This window comes from Apodemus sylvaticus, chromosome 1 (assembly GCF_947179515.1).
Source record: "Apodemus sylvaticus chromosome 1, mApoSyl1.1, whole genome shotgun sequence".
Taxonomy (NCBI): Eukaryota; Metazoa; Chordata; class Mammalia; order Rodentia; family Muridae; genus Apodemus; species Apodemus sylvaticus.
Window position 1 is genome coordinate 35,624,661 of NC_067472.1, and position 20,408 is coordinate 35,645,068.

At 43.4% G+C, this 20,408-nt stretch overlaps 1 protein-coding gene across 9 annotated transcripts in view; it reads right to left on the reverse strand.

Moving 5' to 3' along the window:
* Positions 1–20,408, reverse strand: part of Smarca2 (SWI/SNF related, matrix associated, actin dependent regulator of chromatin, subfamily a, member 2) — a 167,537-nt gene that overhangs the window by 95,361 nt on the left and 51,768 nt on the right. For all 9 annotated transcript variants that reach the window (XM_052187895.1, XM_052187861.1, XM_052187874.1 and 6 more), the window contains exons 10-17: positions 14,941–14,994; positions 10,795–10,925; positions 10,515–10,572; positions 8,307–8,407; positions 6,830–6,977; positions 2,948–3,111; positions 1,325–1,391; positions 538–648 (exon numbers count right to left, since the gene is read on the reverse strand). In XM_052187895.1, coding sequence (XP_052043855.1) covers positions 538–648; positions 1,325–1,391; positions 2,948–3,111; positions 6,830–6,977; positions 8,307–8,407; positions 10,515–10,572; positions 10,795–10,925; positions 14,941–14,994 — 834 coding nt within the window. The remainder of the gene's footprint in view (positions 1–537; positions 649–1,324; positions 1,392–2,947; positions 3,112–6,829; positions 6,978–8,306; positions 8,408–10,514; positions 10,573–10,794; positions 10,926–14,940; positions 14,995–20,408) is intronic.

The window sequence follows — 20,408 nt, forward strand, 5'->3', positions numbered from 1 at the left end:
TTTTCTTAATAGATGTGGAAGTGGGGCTGGAGAGATGGCTACTTTTCCAGGGGAATCTGGGTTCTACTCCAAGCATTCATATAGAGGCTCACAGCTCTCTCTCTGCAGAGAACTCCAGTCGCAGAGGATCCGAGGCCCGCTTTGGCCTCCACAGGCCCTGCACACACGCATGTCTGCAGGCACAACAGTCATACTCATCAAACAAACAAACACATTAAACAACCCAAAAAGATGGGACTTGACTACAAATGAACAGGAGAGGGCCAGGATAAATCAACCAATCAATTTCTTTCTTTCTCTTCCCCACTCCCTCAGTCTCACTCTCTCTCACACACAAACACACACAAAATACCGTACCAAAATATTAAATTCTGTGGCCAAGATTTCAGGAGGGGAAAAAAAAAAAAACTGAAGAAAAAAAAAGCCCAACCATCCAATGACCAAATTATACTATTGAGTATAATTTGCAGGATACTTTACACGCCAGTGAAATGATACACAATTAGAGATAAAAAAATTAAAAAAAAATAACCATACCTTTGCAAGAATGTGCTTGTCTTTTATAATGTACTCATAAGTAGTCAGGAGGACATTGAATTTGCCACTCCGTAGCTGGGGAACGAGGGAGCGTCGCATGGCAGGGGTGCCCTGAATGGAGAGAAAAATGCATTGATTACCCACTGGAAGCACATAGGTGCTATTTCTCGCTGCTCAGGGCTTAATGGAACCTAGACAGGTGATGTGCACATAAATGTATTATCATATACTGATCTATTATCTCCGAAGAAAGTGGAAGCTAAACCACACAGATCTTGACCCTTTCCAGATCCTTACAGGAAGGTTTCCCACTTATGACTGAGGAAGGAAAAAGAGAGGGGAGGAAATTGCAGTGAACTTGCAGTAGTAGGGAACCTGCTGCTTGGCTGAAAGGCTCTCTTTCTGTGGGAGCGTGCAGCAGGCAGCCCCAGCGCCCTGGTAATTGCCTGCAAAGGCAGGAGGAGCATTCTGCACAGTAGCAGCCCACAGCGAGCCAGTCGGCAGCACACACAAAGTGTGATATTTGTCATTTGTATTACTCTCATCAGAAACCTCGCAATATGATAATTAACAATTTTCTTCTGCATTTCACTATCTGAAAGTAATTATGGTTTATTACAGTAATCTTCTTGGGATGATTAACTCTCACTGTTTAGTACATGATGTACATGACAAAACTTCACAACCAGATACAGTTCGCAGATATGCATATGGAAGGAAGAAAACACAGCTCTTTTTTTTTTTTTTTTGCTTTTCCAGGTTTTTATATAAATACAATGCTTCAAACCTTGTAAGAAATTTTCACCACAGAAGGAGCCCATTTGTCAAATTCATATGTCCAGTTAGACAAAGTCCTATAAAACAACAAAAAAACCACAGTGAAAACCCACACACATACACACACACACACACATATATATATATAAAATCAGTTACTAGAAACCTGTTACTTATTTCTAGCCCTTGCCTTAAAAGAGGCTAGAGAATAAAATATCCCAGACACACATTTATTTTAAAAACATGGCGGTGAGAGGTAGTTAGAAATAAGCTGCCACAAAGCACGGCAATTTTACACTTCATTGTTAAAAAAAAAAAAAAAATCTCATAAGAAACAATTCAAAAGTATAGAAATACACAGAGCAAAACACCAGAATCCTCCTATGGTTCTGAAACCCAATGGCTGGATGGTTTAGGATCTTTACAACTCTGTAAAGCAACTCAAATCATGGATGGGAAATTACAAAAAAAACACCTGAAAACGGTAAATAGACCCATCAAAGGAAGCAGGGAAGAAATACTGAATCTTCTTTTCTTAATCCTCCAAAGTGAAACCATAATAACCAAGTCAGCCTTGCAAATAGAGTTAGAGCACAAAGGGCATGAAAACATCATGGAGGAGGCAGGTAACTCATCCTTGGTCAGAGGAGAAATAACAGGAAGGAAATACAAAACCAAGGCCATGCTCTTCCTGCAGGTGCCTCTGGACTGCGAGAAGATCTCAGTGACCAAAGCACGGCCACAACACGCATGCGCAGAAACACCGGCCCAAGGGAAGGCGGGTGTGAACAGCCACTTCTTTACTTGGAGTGTTGGCTCCGGACCAGGGGGAGCCTTCCAGGGGGTGGGGAACCTGGGCAGCGCTGAAAACAGCAAAGACTGCTCCTTCCAGAGCAGTGGGCCATCGGAACACAGAGTACACACACAAAGTTTACTTAGATGCGGAATTTGTAGCCACAGTTTTGATTTCTATTCTGCTTTGAAAGATATAATAAGGAAGATGTACAAAACTAGAATCTTTTGGAGGTGTGTGTGTGTGTGTGTGTGTATGCGTGCGTAAGTATGAATACAAAGAAAATATTTCTAGGAAATTTTTAAAATGCCCTCACCTTCTGTTTCATAAGCTACTTAAAGAGGAATGAGGAATTGAACTCACACTGAGGCAGTAGTTCTCAACCTTCGGGTTGTGACCCCATTGGGAGTCACATATCAGACATCCTGTCTATCAGATACCTACATCATGATTCATAACAGAGGCAAAATTACAGCTTATGAAGTAGCAATGAAATAATTTTATAGTTGGGGGGGTCACCACAGGAGGAGCTGTACTAAAGGGTCACAGCATTAGGAAGGCTGAGAACCGAACCTCTGCTCTAGAGGGTGGGGGTCATCCTGACTACAATGTTTGCATGTTCGTGGCTGGTAAGAATTGCTACAAACTTTACTAGCTAGTCAAAAGACTACGGTGGGGTTGTTGGGAGTGGAAATTAAAACCACCACTCATTCAGATTCTGTGCTCCTGGTATTCCAACCCCACGCCGCCATTCTGTCTGAAGAGAGAAGCAAGGCTGAGCCGCTGACAGGGCAATCTCCACCACACAATGCTGGCTGTGGAACAAAAGGCTGTACTCACGAGAGGGGGACGATGATGAGGTAGGGCCCATTGAGCCTTTTGTGCTCCATCAGATACGTGATGAGGGCAATGGTCTGGATGGTCTTGCCTAGCCCCATTTCGTCAGCTAAGATTCCGTTCAGATTGTTATTATACAGGGAAACCATCCATTCCAGGCCCTGGAGCTGAAATGAAGAGTAATTGTTTCAATTATCCAAGATCTGCACAGGTAATTAATACTAATACAACTCAAGTGGGCCTGTGACTTCCTTAACTTCTCCGTGCTCTGTGCTGAGTTTCCCACAGTAGCAGAGTGTGGGGGAAGTGCAGACCCAAAAGGAATTTAAAAGGTGAGCCTGTAATCGCCCTGCTGCTTGGCAGGTGCTAAATGATAATCAGATTTAGAAAGGATGGGGGCTAAGGCGGGCTACTGGGATTTGAAGCAGCTTTTCGGCTAATCGGGACTTAGCATTTCACAGTAGATGACATCCTAGAATTATTGTAAATGAAGAAAACCCAAACCAAAATCTATTCCAACCACTCCAAGAACAAAAAGCCAATTCGAGGATTTAAAACAACCCAGAAGGCTGAGCTGGTCCACAGATCATCAGAAGCTGCTTTCTGGATTGTGACCAGCCTGCCCCAGGGTGCCATCCCCCGCAGTGAGGAAGCCTGTGACCAGGGAGCCAGGGACATTCTGCTGGGCTCCAGAAGGACATTTATTTCTTTTCCTGGCAAAGAAAATCCCAGGCAGGCAGCACGCAGAAACCCTGCACTGTGGGCACTTTTGGAAGGCAGCTCCCGGGAAGCTGGCTGCCTGGAAGGTGGACTACATATTTTCAGAGCATGGGAAGTAGACTCCAGTCTCAGTTCTCGATGCCCATTAGGCACAAAAGAAAGGTGAGGTGAATCAGACTAATCGCACTACTATGATGCAAGGCTGGGTCTGAATGACAGCATCCATTATATGTAATATATACCCATGCATATACATTAAGACATGCATAGCATTACAATCAAGTTAACTCCCTAATTCAGTTACATTTAGAACATGTTGTGATCTTGTACTTGAAATATTAAAGAGCTCTTCTTTACAAAGGATCACATGAGGAGCTATTGCAGATGGACACCGGGGTACACAATGCACCCCCTTCAGAAGCCAGGTAAAGGGGAAGCGCTGAACACACACCCTTGTACCCTAAAGTAAACCAGTGTGGTGAATGCAGGTAACTGTGTGCTGGCTACAGTTTTCCTTAGGGAAACACTGTGACCACCTGAAGGCTTTTACAAGCCAAAACGCAGGGTGTGTGTGTGTGTGTGTGACACTTGTACAACACCCCCCACATCTTAAAGGATTTTGTAGAACAGTGACACAAAGAGATGAGGAGAAGAACAGAAACTTGCTGTCAGAGAAAAGGTAAATGGGGAGTCGGGGAGTGGAAGGGAACAGAAGGGCCAAGACGAGGAAGAGAATCAACCAAAACAAAGTATGAGGCCTGGTGATGACCCGAGGCCCAGCCCCACACTTGAGAGCTGGAGGCAGGAGAATCAGGAGTTCACAGGGTTATCCTTGAACACGCAACAAGTGGCGTCCCACCTGGGCTATATGAGAACCTGTCCTTAAAACAAAACAAAAAGCAGTGTGTGTGCAAAAATGCTATACTGGACCCCATGACTCTGTAGGCTCAATGTAAAAACCAAGTTTAGAAAAGACAGAGGAAAAGGGGACACAGACAGACAGACAGACAGACACACTGATCCCAGATAAAAGAAAAGCAGAACCAGAGGAAGGAGGCAGAACCAACACGTGTGGAAGTAGACGTGGGCTTTTCTGCACCGTGGAACTGGGGAAATAGACTTGAACCAAAGCAGGGGTCTCCAGGAGGCAGCTGGAAGGCTGTGCCCAGTGCCACCAAAAGTAAACTTGTCAAGAAGGCACCAAAAGTTGACTGTGACCACCTACGAACTCTTGTGAGAAACAGAACTCACAAAGCAGATAGGGATGCTTGGACTGCGGGTAGGATGAGGGGGCCGTTCTTGCTGAAAGCCCAGGGCAGGGCGCACCTCATACAGAGAGGCAGTGATGGAGCCCACTGAGGAGTGGGGCGGGCACAGGAGCTGGATTTGAAACTGGTAATGAAGAGAGCTTACAAAGGTGCAGGCAGAATGGCAGAAGGAAACCAGTGTGGCATGTAAAGTCCTTTATGAGCGGGGGCTTGCTGCCAAAGCCGGGTTCAATCCCTGGGACACACAGGACAAGAAGAGACAACAAACTGCTGGTGCAGCTTGCCTTCTGAGCTCCTGAGCATGCGTGATGTCTCTGTCTGTCTGTCTGTCTGTCTGTCTCTCTCTCTCACACACACACACACACACACACATACACATGAAAGTAGTAAAAGTTTGTTGTTTATTTTACAAATAAATCAGAAAAACATGGGGTGGTGCACACCTTTAATTCCAATATTAGGGAGGCAGAGGTAGACAGATTTCTCTGATTTCAAGACCAGCCTGATCTACAGAGTGAGTTCCAGGCCACTCAAGGCTACACAGAAAAACCCCTGTCTTTTAAAAAACAACAAACAAACAAACAAACAACAACAACCACTCAGAAATGGAACTCCCATGTCAGATATAGCAGAGAACACATTGAATTGACAAGGTATCAAGTAGGCCAAATGAGAATAAAAATAATCTCTGGCCTCATAAAGAGGGCATGGCCTTACAAGGGCAGTGATCTTCAAAGTATGTCCTAGGAGCTCCAGGGAAACCCTAAGGCTTTCCCAAGACAAGCCACGAGTTTTAGTAATGCTTCCCAGGCACTGCTGGTTATTCTTCCTGTTGCTATCAGTACAGACGGGGGCCCAAGCCACAGAGGGTGGCATTGGCTGACCCCAGGAGCTCTGCGATGATTGGTCACAAGCACACACCTCAGTAAATGCAGTCTAGATAGCACTGTGTTATAGGTTATTAGTAAGCAGTCACGTAAACATGACCCAGGCATTAGTAGAGAGAGATGTTTGAGAACTGCGGAATCCAGCTGTGTTTAAAAGTTTCTTTTCTGCAGGAGGCTGATGTACATGATGGAGTCTTCAGTAAGTGAATAGGCACTGTGGATGGACAGAGAGGAGTCACGGCCAAGGTGATCATGCAAGTGGCCGGGGACGGTCCAGGGTCAGCCTATTCTGAGCAGCAACGACTTCCACTCCCCCTTACCAGCCTGCCGTTTGCAGTGTTACACGCTAATGAATTAGTTCTAATAAACAGAATCACCTACCTTTATGTGACCACAAAACCTTATTCTTTTATTTTAGGTGTTAATTTTAATTATTACTTTAATTTCCTTTTTAATTTGGTTTCAGGAGTCATGCATGCAACAAACGCTCCAAGGAGCACACTCCAGGTTCACTTGGCAGAAGACTTGGAACTAGGAGACAGGAGATGCCTTCGAATTGAACACATCACAGGAAGCACCTGTTACACTTACTGCCTAGCTTTTCGCCAAGGCACAGGTGCCAGCAACTTTATTCTACCTTTAAAACAAGGCCTAAGTGCAAGAGATGGCACCTGAACCCCTCGCATGTACCTACTGCCACAGCTACAGTCGTGGTCATCCCTTGTTTGCTTTGCATCGCCAGGATAATGGAATGGAACTTGTTTTTCGCTTTTCGCAGAGAACCACAGTAAAGGGCGTCCAAACGTTAAGCCAGCATTTCTGACAAAACCCATTCTGGGATGACAACAGCAAACCCAGTATAGTGATAATATAAAGAAAGCACTTAACCTGGAATGTATCCCCCATCTTCAAAATCTCCTAAGTTGACTAAGGCTCCTCAAGTGGAACGTGCACACTTGGGGGTGATGTGGACACATGGCTTGCTACGGGGACACAGACACACTGGTTACCTGGTAATGCTTTAGGGTGCCGTTAATGAGGAGGGCAGACTGCTTCTCCACCCTCTCGGAGATAGCGTGAGCCACTGTGTAGTAGGACTGGGAGCCTCTGGCACTGTACTGCATGCTGTATTCATCGTCCACGTCCTGTTTCGCAGTCCTGGAGAAGGCAGAGTGGAAAGGCCACCAGAGATTATTTGAGTCTGTGTGCTACTGCATCGGCAGTGACCCGAGTCTCAAACTGCTGCTGTAGGAACTGCCTGCCCTGCATTTAAAATTATACTCTGTAAACTTCACAAAAACTGAGCAGGGTAAGCAGTATTCCATCAGTACCCACGCTGCATGGAGGAGGCTGGGCCTCAGAGAGGTTACTCTGAAGGTCATGAAAAGGTCAAAACCCAACAGGGGCTAACACCCCCCATCACACGCACACACACACACACATACACACACACACTCACACAGCTGTAGATTAGCATTTTGCTAAGGAAGCTATCCTGGGTTCTTTGGATGAAAACTCCATCCATAGGACAGTACAAAAGTTTGGGGAGGCATGTAAGAGAGGGTTCAAGAGGGCATTAGAGGGGAAGGGGATGATAAGGGGTTCTTCCTTCTACCATGCCTTATGGGGCCTTTTACCCAAGGCTTATGGAAGGGCCATTGCACAGTCTTCACTGAAAAACCAGGGCTGATCTAGAAAACAAAGGCTCCTAAAGTGGGAGATACAACCTGGAAGGTCTCTTCTTTTTGGAAAGTCTCGGCTTATGAGCGTTCTCTTCTGTTATTTCAGAACAACACTCGTGTAACAGTCACCCAAGCAATGTGGTGTGCAGACCACGGGTGGAGAGCCAGCTGGACTGGGACAAGAACGGTCCCTGGCACCCAGACAGGGCAAGCTGAGGCTAACAAGTTTGGACCTGGGCAGAGTGGGCAGCTGATAACGCTATGAGAGCCAGGAATGACACAAGAAGGGGTGTGTCAAGCCCACATACTTGAGCTTCTGGGTATGCTGATGGCTTTGAGGGATGCAGGGAAGGTGTGTGCATGCATGCATTCATGCATGCATGTATGCATGTGTATATGCACACACACACCCTTCCCCCCATTGAGTGTAAGTTTGATCAATCTAATATAGAATAGAGGCACAAATGGCAGGTGTGAGATCTAGAAAAGAGCCTGAGTAGGAAACAGGATTCTCCAGTCAGGAGATAGAAGGAGAGAGGGAGGGAGGGAAGAAGGGAGGGAGGGAAGAAGGGAGGGAGGGGAGAAGGGAGGGAAGGAGATGAACAACACAAAGCCCTTGGCCAGAGGGGTCCAGAATTCAGAAGTTACCTGTAAGGAGCTGAGGGAACATTCTCAATTAGGGTGTGAATGTAAAGTTTGTTTCTGTCTTTTTAACAGTATTTGCAAACAGAAAATTCCCCTCAACAGAACATTTGAACCTCAAGCCCTGACTGCACTTGTCAGGAGCGCTCTGAGGCCCACTTACTCGATGATCTGCTTGGCGTCCTTTTCAGAAACTTCTTCGCTGTTTGGATCCAGCAGGATCTTCTCCTCTGTCTCCTGCCTACCAGACTCCTCTTCTTCATCCTGGAGGAAGAACAGAAGTACAGCCAGGCGTGTATTTTACCGAACAAGTTTTGTGATGAGCACTTTTTATAAAGAGATTAAATAGTATTTTGCTTCACAAATGAAGCAAGTAAATCCAATTAAGGGAGGAAACACTTAACATCTGCTTAAACCAAGTGATTCAGCATTTCACCATTGAATGAGTGAGTGAGAGAGAGAGAGAGAGAGAGAGAGAGAGAGAGAGAGAGAGAGAGAAAGAGAGGGAGAGAAAGTATGTGAAAATCATACCAGAAGGACACATAATTATTTGGTCATTCAAAGCAGATATACAGACCATATCTGCTCTTTTAGAATCATATATTCATTCCTCTCTCCAAAAGCAGATGTTAGACACTTAGCCTCCTCCTGAGGATATTCTGGTGATGACATGGGACTCTGTGGTCCCCATGCACAGCAGAGGATCTGAACTGGTGAGCACACTGTTTTCTGAGTCTGGTGATTCTCATCCCTGGTTTCTGAGTGTTCAGAAGAAAGGCATCATTACCCTGGCTCAGGATTTGATTACATCCCTACGTCTAGAAAGTGTCCCAAAATACTCCTTATGTCCACAACTAACCTCATTGGAAACCATCTCAAGGTGAACATGTGTTTCCTGACTACTGACTGAGGAAAGGACACACGTGACACAGGGTCAATGGTGATACCAAGACACTGATGTCAGTGGAACTGGAAGCTACAGGTCACTCACTGGCCCGTGGCCTGTAGCTCCTGTTACTTGGTCGGAGTGTATCTCTTACCAGCTGTCAGGAGATGTCTGCAGCTGTCAACATCTGGGTGGCGAGGGCTACCTAAACCGTCCATTTCCTCTTATCCTTACACTCCCAGGCTCTTTCTCAGAAAGAAAAGTCTTGTAACAGATCATTTAGGGACCTGTTCACTGAAGCAAGCAAGCGGGAGAGAGAGGAGCTGGGAGATATTATCATGCCACAAAGTATTTGCTTTTTAATGGTTATGTTTTTCTAAATGAAATTTTTATTGTTCTCTAAAAGCAGTAAATGTTCACGGTATATTAATTTAGAAAGCAAAGGCCCAAAAATCCAGAAGGAAAATGACCATCGCCTTAAAACCCCCATCATTATTAGGCAAGGCTGTGTCATCGGCTGCCTGGCATCTGTCTGGGGCACGCCGCACTCGGGCCCTGTGTTCTGATCCAAACTAGACTTAATGACTGTACTAGCCAGACTCAAACAAAGGATATAAGCATCACTTAATCTTTTTATTTGTACTAATCAATCATTTCATCATTAACCTAACACATACCTTTATTATTTCTTAATCCCTAGTGAAAATACCCAAGATTCTCATTTTATGTTCTAAATGTGTTAGTTATTCCTTCCAAGAAAAAGCGAAATATGCTTTTCTTTCCGTAACCAGCATATCCAAGAATTCAAAACTAGGAGCCATGTTTAAAGAGATGTCCAGGTGGTCACTGAAGTCTTTAGTTTTTGTTTTTGTTTTGTTTTTGTTTTTTTGAGACAGGGTTTCTCTCTGTAGCCCTGGCTATCCTGGAACTTACTCTGTAGACCAGGCTAGCCTGGAACACAGAAATCCGCCCCGCCTGCCAAGTGCTGGGATTACAGGCGTGCGCCACCACCACCACCTGGCTGCCGTCATTGAAGTCTTAAGGCTTTCCCATAGTGCCTTTTCTAGCTCAGGTCCCTGATGAAATAACTTCTAATGGACTCCAAGGCTTAGAAGGGTACACAAGTTCTTTGGCGGTTAGGTCTCACTATAGACCACTTGGGGATAGGAAAGTGTCTTTCCCAAAGCAAGCTATCTTCAAAGTTCTCACCCAAAGTCCTTCTCTAGTCTAATGACAGCTTTTCTTTTCTCAGTTCCAAATGAACTTAGGATATGTCAACATTTCTCATCAGCCAGGAATCCTTAAGAGATGCCAGTGGGGTTGCTAGACCCAGACCTTCAGAGCCTCCCAAATGCTTAACCCCAGTCATCACCTGAGAACTCAAGAGCAATGGGTAGGAGGCACTGAGGACTGAGCCCAGGTTCATGAGGAGAATCTTCTGCTTCTGTTAACTTTGAACCCACGGGGTGACAGATATCCACATACCTCTTCCTCGTAGTCAGATTCACTCTCTTCACTGTCAGATCTGGGTGCAACTTCGTAACTAGGGAAAAGGAGGAGAGGAGAGGAGGGGTCTGATCTTAAGACATGCATGACTTAACTGCAACATCCGACTTGCACATGACAAATGCAAACATGTAGTTTCCCCATCTCAGCAAAGGCTCGCTGCTTTTGTTTGGGAATTTTATAAGGAATGCCACACCCACCCAAGAGGGCGGTGGTCAAAGGGGCTCCAAGAGTCCCAACAACTGTTTCAACACCATACCCAGGATTCATCTCCAGCCAGGCATCCAGCTGACTTGCTTTGGGTGCTTCTGGTCCAAAGAGGACCTTGCCAGTTTCTGTGTGTGTCACTTTGACAGGCAGGTCGCTCATCTGGCTGCTTTCATCTATTGGCTAGAAAGAGCAAAGAGAAATCAAGTCAGTCTTGGATGGTAGGAAGCTCATCTCAGTTCTACCCTGGGTAATTTTCAGGCTTTTTGGTTGCCCAGTATCTGAACTGTTTTCTGCATTTCATCTTTTCAGAATCAATGTGTCTTTGCGAGTAGGGGATAAAGTATCTCCTGCTAAAGAATCCGAAGTAATTATGATGGTACATTCCTGGGACACTAGCACCCTGGATACTGAGGAAGAGAGGTCACAAGTTAAAGGCTATCCTAGGCTACACACTGACACCCTGTCTCAAAAACCAGAGCTATGACTCAAAAGTACAGCACTTGTCTAATGTGTGCAAGGTCCTGAATTTGATCCCCAACCAAAAAACCTGAATACGTTGGCCTTGCTGGCACCTCAGGTATAGGTATAGGGCCTTGGTGTTTCTAAACTGGCTGTACTTGCCAAGACTCTTGAGTTAGAAGGTCAAGGAACCTGGGGTGCAGGTATCCTGACAGACAGCCAAATCACGTTGGCAGCAATGCAAGCGGAGTGACCCTGGGCTATGCCAAGCTCCTGCCTTTTCCAAATAGCAGCCATGGTTTTCCTGGACCAGCTGGACAGGATGACACAGAATGAGCTTCTAGCCCTAGGACAGGTTTTTCAGGCACCCTTTATCCTGTTATGCACTGAACATTCCTAGCTCAAAAGTGCAAAATTTGAAACTTTCTGACCATGGATATGATGAAACAAGTGCAGAATTCTGTAACTGGACAATGGGAAGAACCATCCATAGTTAGTCCAAACATAAGCATGCTAAAATAATGCATAAAATCACCCTCAGAATATGCATTAAAGCCTATGTGAAAAAAACATGAAGATGTATATGAAACATAAATACAGTATATGCTTAGACCTAGGTCATATCCCCAAGATATTACAAATATATGTGTGTGTGTGTGTGTGTGTGTGTGTATATATATATATATATATACACACACATATATGTATTATGTGTGTGCGTGCATATATTTGCATATATGTATGTGTATATATATGTATGTGTGTGCATATATATGTGTATATGTGTATATGTATGTATGTATATATATATACACACACACACACACACACACACTCCAAAGTCTAAGTCCAAACCCACACTGAAACACTTCTAGCTGCAAGCATTTCAGACATGGACACTTACCCTGTAATAAATTCCATTCCTACTTCAGGCAAACAGACCTGATTCGGGTCATTTAGAACTAATAGTTCACCTAACCCTTCCCAGGGGACAATTCTTGCAAGCTGTGGTTTTGGATAGAACAACAAAATAAAGCCTATGTCACCTACTACAAAACAATTTGTTTTATTTGAAGCTCACCCACCAGAATTGAGTCTACTTCAACCATTGGAGTTGCATGATAACAAACAAACAAATAAACAAACAAACAAAATCCTACTTGTTTGAAACTTGAAGAATTGACCAAGACAAACATGATGTTTATTTTTAGACTCTACTAAAAAGGAAAAAAAAACCTCTCTCAGAAAATTAAGAGTAGGTGAAACTGTAGAGGCTGTAGATAATGTGCCCAGAGAACAGGATGTCTTGGAGGGGCTGAAAGTGAAGCCACTCTATGCAAATGGATGCTACTAACTGTAGGGTGACCCACTTCTAGGAGCAGGGCCCTGGGTAAGACATTTGGAAATGCTTCATTTGTGTGTGCATTCTGCTCCCTGCTTCCTGAAGAGTAGTAAAATGGACTGTTTAGGCAATTGTTATTTCAAAGAACTTGCCCTAAATTACTCTTAATTAGTTTCGTGGTCAAATAAATACAAGCAACACTATTGGCGCAATTAGGATTACCATATAATTTATTCCAATTAACCCCCCAAAATGATAAGGAAAAACAGTGGGCTGATGTTACTATCTATATTTTGGAGAAAATAACATTCCCACCACCAAAAAAACCCCCAAACCCCAGGAGTTCTTTCCTCCTGCTCCCTCAACAAAGCGCCATCAAAATCAGAGGATATTAGTGACTATTCATAAAGAGCTTTAACAGAAAAGGCTTGCCCCAGCCTGTCCGTTTTCCTTGCTCTTATGTGCGCTAAAGCAATCGTTCTGAGCAGCAACACTTTTTGCATGGCAACATGATTCTTCCTCATTAATGTAAAAGGTCATCTACACACTCCAAGAGAAAAGGAAAATCCAGCACTTGCCACCACTTCCAAGAGGAAGAAAAACCATATCTTGTTACCGTGGGCTATTATCATACAGCCTGTTTTATTGCTAATGTCACACCTCAGAGAAAATTGGAAATCACTGTGGGTGGAATTAGAACTCCGGCAAAAGCACAGGATGAGCCCAGAAGAGAAATAAGAACATTATTTCAAAACAAACTGAGCGAGATGCCCACTTCAGAAACTTCAGCAAACGGAACTCACATTTATTAACGTTAAGGATTAAAAAGACATGTATGTCATAGGTCCAAGATCAGGAGCTAATTTCCACACAAGATAAGAGATGAGAGAACTAGAAGGTATTCAGTCACCCTGGGGGCCACCTTCTCAGAGAAGGCTGACATGGAAAGCCATTGCTGCTTCTAAGCGCCCCAGTACAGCACTCTACCTGCTAACCGCCTGTATACAATTTCTTACATATCTACATTTATCCTGATCTTTTCTTTCCTTGTGATGGCTTAGAGTGGTTAGCCAACATCTGTTTTCAAGAGGTTTCTGCATCTGGCCACAACAAGTCCTCACTTGGAACCCATGTGCCCAGTGATTCTAGAAGGAAACACACAATTCCCCCATCATACTCGAAGGTCATTTAAAATACTGGCCCTGCACCTCTTCACTGTATGACTGGACAGATCCTTCAGTTTTACAGGGAAAAAAATCCAATAAATAAATAATTGCCTCCCCAGAACTCAGGATAATATCAGAAGTCCCAGGCTATGTAATTAAGGACAATATCTGTGTAGCTTTATGTGTATTCTATATTATAAGCCCTCAGAAACACTGTAAGTAAATCCAGAATATGTGAACTGTCTGGTTTATGTATTTTCCCAATTTCAAATTGGTAATTAGCTAAGGGGAAAAGTAGGCCATATTTTATGCTTCTGTATTGTTTACTTGCCAAACGTAATCACAGAATCGCTTTAGCCTCTTACACCGTCTACAAAAGATATAATATATGATTATATGTATATAGCATGATACATGAGAAAGTCTATCAGCTGATCAATAATCTTGAGAGAGTGTTATTCTAAGTTTCTACTATGGTTTGAAGGAAGATGTTTTTAATCTCAACCCCATCACTGTGTGTGTGTGTGTGTGTGTGTGAGTGTGTGAGTGTGTACCTAAGCTCATTAATGTGTGTGAGTACAGGCATGTGTGTAGAGGACAGAAGACACTCTTGTCAGACCTTGCCTTTCACCTTGTTTGGGGAAAGGTCTCATGTTGTTTGTCACTAAAAGTTTCAGGATATCTTGTCCTCAAGCTTCTAGGAGTCACCCTGCCTTTGCCTCCTGTCTCACTGTACAAAGACTGGCGTTACAGACGGATGCTACCAAGGGCAGCTCCACACGGGTCCTGCAGATCCTAACTTGGTCTCACTCTTGCACTTCGATCATTCTACCCACCATGCCACAGCCCTGCCAGTGTACTGGATTTTACTTTAAAATGGATTATCTAAGGGGCTGGAGAGATAGGTGGATAGAGCACTTGCTGCTCTTGCAAAAGACCCGAGTTTGGTTTCAAACAGCCACATCCAGAGGTTCACAATAGCCCATAACTCCAGCTCCAGGGAACAGTAACCCTCTTCCAGCTTCTGTGGGCACACGTGTAAATATGCAAGTGGCTATATACACAGAGATGCACATACATACCCATGAGCAGAACGTTATATGTATGTGTGTGTGTGTGTGTGTGTGTGTGTGTGTGTATATATAAGTAAATAAAAACAAGTGGCTCAGAGAAAGTAAAGTTGGTGAACAAAAAACAGTGCACAGGGGATGGCTGACATGGCCCTTACCTCTCCATCTGGTCCCAGGGCAGGCTCCCCTCCCTCTGCATTCTCTTCAGCCTTCTGCAAAACAACAAAGTCAAGGGTTAACGTACACATCAAAAATACAGGACAGGAATTAATTCATGGCACTCCCACACATAATTTTCAATTGTTATCTGTTGTCCTCACAGACAGCACAAGTGCTAATGTCTTTCATCTTTGTTTCTCTGTGCTGAGACAAAACATGCACGGATGGTATTAGCAACTTGTAGAGAGTCACTCAAAGCCAAATGTGATTCAAGCCCCGCACACTAGAGATCTGTGTGGATTGCATCATTAGAGACCCACAGAGCTTAGGACACGGGCACTATCAAGACAGAAGGCAGAATCAGAAACATTCTCTCGTGTTTGCACTGAAGACAAATCCTGACATAATTAGTTTGACTTTCCTATTCCCTAAGCTAGCTTTCATCAGCAAAGAAGAGCAGCATTCTAAAAACGTCCATCATCTGAAAGCTCTGAACCACTCCTCAGTCATAAAAACACAAAACAAAACCAAACAAAATTCCGTGAGTTCCCTGGGTGCTTTCCATTCTACCTAATTGGCTTTTATAATATATAGGATTTCCACGCATGTGTGGGGGAAATTGATGTGTATCTACTGCACTCTCACGAAAAACTACACCATCTACTATTGTTTAAATATTGCAGTGCCTTTGCCCGTTAGCCTCTCTGTGCCTCAAAGACAAGGAAGTAAGAAACTAGGACCATGCCGCATTAAACACAGACCCCAGTCCATCTGTAATACATACAAAATAGTCAAAATATCTTTCATTTATTTACAACACCAGTCTTAGCAGGTAACATATTTTCTATATACAGAATCTCTATTTTGAAATCATTACTAAAAACCATACTATCTCCATGCAATAAAACATGGGAGAGAAAAGCTGCAGTCACTTACTGTAACAAGACATTGAGGAAAACAAGCTTTCTATTCTAAGACGTTTTATTTTAGTTAATTGAAAAATATAGACAATAGTATGGAATCGATATTAAGTCTCCTTTTTCTTAAGACATTCACTCTATTAATACTTTTATCTTCTATGAAACTAATTATTCTTTTAACAGAGCAACAATACTGAACCTGTTGAATGCTTAAAATCTAACTAAAGTCGTCCTATAAATGTATGACCTTTTAAAGTTCTTTTCAATGCAATTTATAATTTTCTTGCCAAATATACTCTCTGTGACCCTCTCACATGTATATGCATGTACGTGCACACACACACACACATACACACGTACACACACACATACATACATAGAGGAAGGGAGGGAAGGAGGGGAGGGAAACAGGGAGGCAGACAGATACAGAGACATAGACCCAGGCAGACCGGGTGATAAAGTCTAAACCACAGAGTTTTTACCAAAGATTAGGAAAATAAAGGCTCCTACACTTAGTCCTGCCTAAGACTTATATTTTGTGTATTGCTATCTAGATGAAGAAGTATGTACCGGCTCAGAAGACTGATACAGGAAATCACTCCCATGGCCTCCCCACCTAGCATGGGGAGATGCTCCAACAATGACAGAAACCTTGTGTTCAGAGAAGAAACTGGCCTGCTACCAGCCACTGAAGATTCCATTTTTGGACTCCTCAAACACTATACTCCAGAGATGGTTTTAATTAATGAGAGAAAGTCAATTAATCCCACCATTCTTTCCATACAAACCAGAAATAAGCTACAGATTTGGCCAACAAAGAGAATCAAATGAGACAATGAAAAAGCCAATTTGAAATAGCTAGCAAGTGGAACTGGATCACCATTTCAATGAATAGCATATTAAAAAGCTTGAAGCACCATAATTTAATAGAATCTAAACTACTCCACGAGAATATTCTTATGAATACACTATGGGTTAGCCAGAGCATTATCTAAAACCTGCTTCATAATCAAACCCTTTGTTTACTTAAAGTCCCCTAAACTATCTTTTTAAAAATATCATTAGACATGAAGATGCAAAATACTATTTTAAGTCCATCTACCCACTTGGTTCTGGGACTGGACAAGTTGCACGTGAATCATCACATCTCTAACTGCACACATGAGACCTTAGCTGTGTAACCCAGAGTGAATCAGCTTCTTTTTAACTTTAGCTCCCACTGTAGAACTGGATCATTGTTGCAATCTGATCGATCCTGAATTCACATGGTACATGACAAAAACACTTCCATAGCTCAGAATCATGGACAGTGGTTAGGTCAGGAGCTATTGTTATGCTTATAGTTAAGACAGGCTATGGCACTATCTGAAAACTGACTCCTAAGGCTACACGGCCCAGGGGCTTCTATGTGTTCAAGGAGTGTTCGTACCTACAGGGTGCTCAGCACTTAGGAATCACCAAACAAACATTTAACAGACAAATAAACAAAGCATCATTGTGAACAATGCATTTCACTTAGGATCCACTCACTCAATAATTCATATTGTTGTTGTTATTATTATTGGTCATTAGTTTTATTACTATTATTGCTATCATCATTGCAATTGGGAGCCAAAATATTTTCCAAGTCATAAAACAGTTAAGAACACCCAGACATGCGACTCATCATTGAACTAGGGTCTTCTGACACCTCTGTCACACCCATCTTGACCTTGAACCCAAGTCTGCCACATAATTATAAGACATGAAAGCCAAGTGGCAGTCTCGTCTACAGAGAGAGCCGCCAGCCCCTCTCTTCCCGTCCTGGACCTCTGGTGTCTTTGGCCATTCTTTCAGAAATCCAAGTTATCCCATCAGACTCAAGTCAACACAGAAAAGTAAACCAAAAATTCCCCCTTTTCACTAGATACTCGAGAGATGTGACTTTATGTCTTTGGGCGCCAGGTGAGATAGCTTGGTGCGTGTGTGGCACAGGTGAGGTATACCCACAGCCTTAGAAACATTCTCACATAGTAGTCTGGGTCACAGAACCACCACCACTTGCTCTAATACCACTGGTTTGTGTCTGCACCTAACCCCATTGATTGAAACAAGGGATCAAGCTAAACCAATGTAGTCCATTCATTAATTAAGGCTGAAGGAATCCTATACTGGCTTTCTTCTAACAAAACACTGCAAACAAATTATGCTTACGTGGGGATGAAAGCAAAGTAAACCTACTCACGTCAGGGGATGTGCGTGATACGAATTACTCCCAACTAAAGATTACTCATTACAAAAAAAAAAAGGGACTAAAACTCAAACGGATCTGGAGTCACAATTTCAAAGACCGATGTCAACTGGCATTCTCCACTTCGGAATGTTCGCAGACAAAGCAGATGATGCATCTTCCACTCAAAGCCTTATAAAATGAACAAAGGAGCAGCCAGAGGAAGGACTTCAAGAAAGACAAAAACATCTTGTGTCAGCTAAAATCAAGACAACAGATTTCAGAGGGGCAGTCTGTTTAGATTACAACATGGAGGCTGCCTTGTTTCGGAAAGAAACAGCTTTATGTCAAGTATTTTACAGCCTATATTATAAAAGGATCCATTTTCTCCCCCAGTAGGTATTGCCACAGTGTGCTGGATCCACATCCAAACATGTGGGTACCTTAAGGGCTCATTCTGCTTCTCTGGAAATGAAGCTTCCAGGAACCACTTGGTTTATTTTTACCGTCATTTAAGTGGGCCTCTGAGCATGGAGACAGGTGCTCAGGCAGGGAAAAAAAAAAAAAGCCCAAGAATATCAAATTAGCGGGCATTTGAACATTGCCTGGGTCCTGTCCTACAGAGAAAGCCAATTTGAACATTTGACTCGGGTAACTGGTCAAGCCAGTTAAACGGGACTTGGATTCACACTGGTTTCACCCATTTTCCACAATGAACTGATCAAATGCATCTAATGGCGGAGGCAAAGTGCTCCCAGCCCTCACACCCACGTGTGCAACACTGACTAAGCAGTTTTCTTTCACTTAGGGAGCCTTGGAAGGAAAAGCTGCAATAAACTATTGGATCTTTAGGAAAAACAGAAGAGATCAAGTAATTGGAAGACGCCGTGAGCAACTTGAATTTACAACAAATGTCTCAACGACATTATTATCACACCAGCTGGCTTTTGGTGGTTGTGTTTAATATCTAAGAAGGTTAAAAATCACAGTTCCAATCACTGTATTGAATATTGCACCATGTCACGAGAAGTCTTCCTTCGATATATAAGAGCCTTGAGCTGTATATACAAAAGTGAAAGGGAGGTAGGTGGGGAGGGGGAAGAAAAGTGAAGAAAAAGGCTTTAAAAATAGATTATGTTGAGGCCATTCAGACGCAGGTGAAAACTGCTGTTTCCTCTCATACTGAGACCCTTACTTCTAACAGAAATGAAGACCATGTAAAAACAGGAGAGCTGGGCTAGGCCATGAAACCACATAGACGGAGAAAGAAGGACCTAAGGCCCTGAAGACGGACACAGAGTGCAGACGAACATACACCACATAGAAACACAAGGGGCATGGTGTGGGGGCAAGGTAAAGGATGACAGGAGAAAAGCAGAGAGCAGGAAGAAACAAGACCAAATCTTGTAAGAGAAACACCATAATAGGTCTAAAGTTCTGTCCGTCGGTAAACAATAAAAGCCAAGTCCGTGATGCAAGCAGCACCTGGCAGTGCTGGGCACGGGCTAAGCGCATGTCCATTAACCTCACGGGTTTTCAAGACACATCAGAAGCCTGCTCCCAATCACACATTTCCACTTGTTACACCCTGAGAGACTGAAGGGATAGCTTCCCATTTCATTTTTGCTAGACGTCACATAGTTCTAGATGCTGAAGCAAGACAACCGAACTAAACGCCCAGTGCCTCTGGCAAGAGCTCCTGGCCACAGCTTATGCAAACACCTAAAGCACTAGGAGAAATTATCACCAGAAAGCTCTCTAAAGCAGAGGGCAGGCAAATGAGAAAATCTCCTCTGTAGGAGCTGCTGGCAAGCCTCTTGGTAAGCAGGGTCTACCAAAATAATAAATCCTCACTTCTTGTCTATACGTCCTAACAGCCAAAGAACTTATTGCTGCCCTAAAAGATTTCCTCTTACATACAACTGATCCTCACTGAGTAGGGGGGAAAAAGTAGCTGGCCCTGCTGGTCCCTGCTGATAATCCTAGCACTTAGGAGTTAAAGATCAACATCACTCCTGGTTATCTCAAGGCCAGCCTGGACCACATGTGACCTTGTCATTTTTTAAAAAAGAAGATAAAAAGAAATGATCAATTTATTCAACATCACAAAAATATATAATTGAGAAAAAATGGTCTTTAAAAGCATGCGTGTGTGTGTGTGTGTGTGTGTGTGTGTGTGTGTCCACGTGCCACAGAACATATGTGGAGGTTAGAGGACAATCTGCAGGAATCAGTTCTCTTCTTCCATCATGTGGATGCTGGATACCAAACCCAGGTCGGTCTTCCGACTGGGAGGCAAGGGCCTTCACCTGCTGAGCCATTCCCCCTAGCCATATTT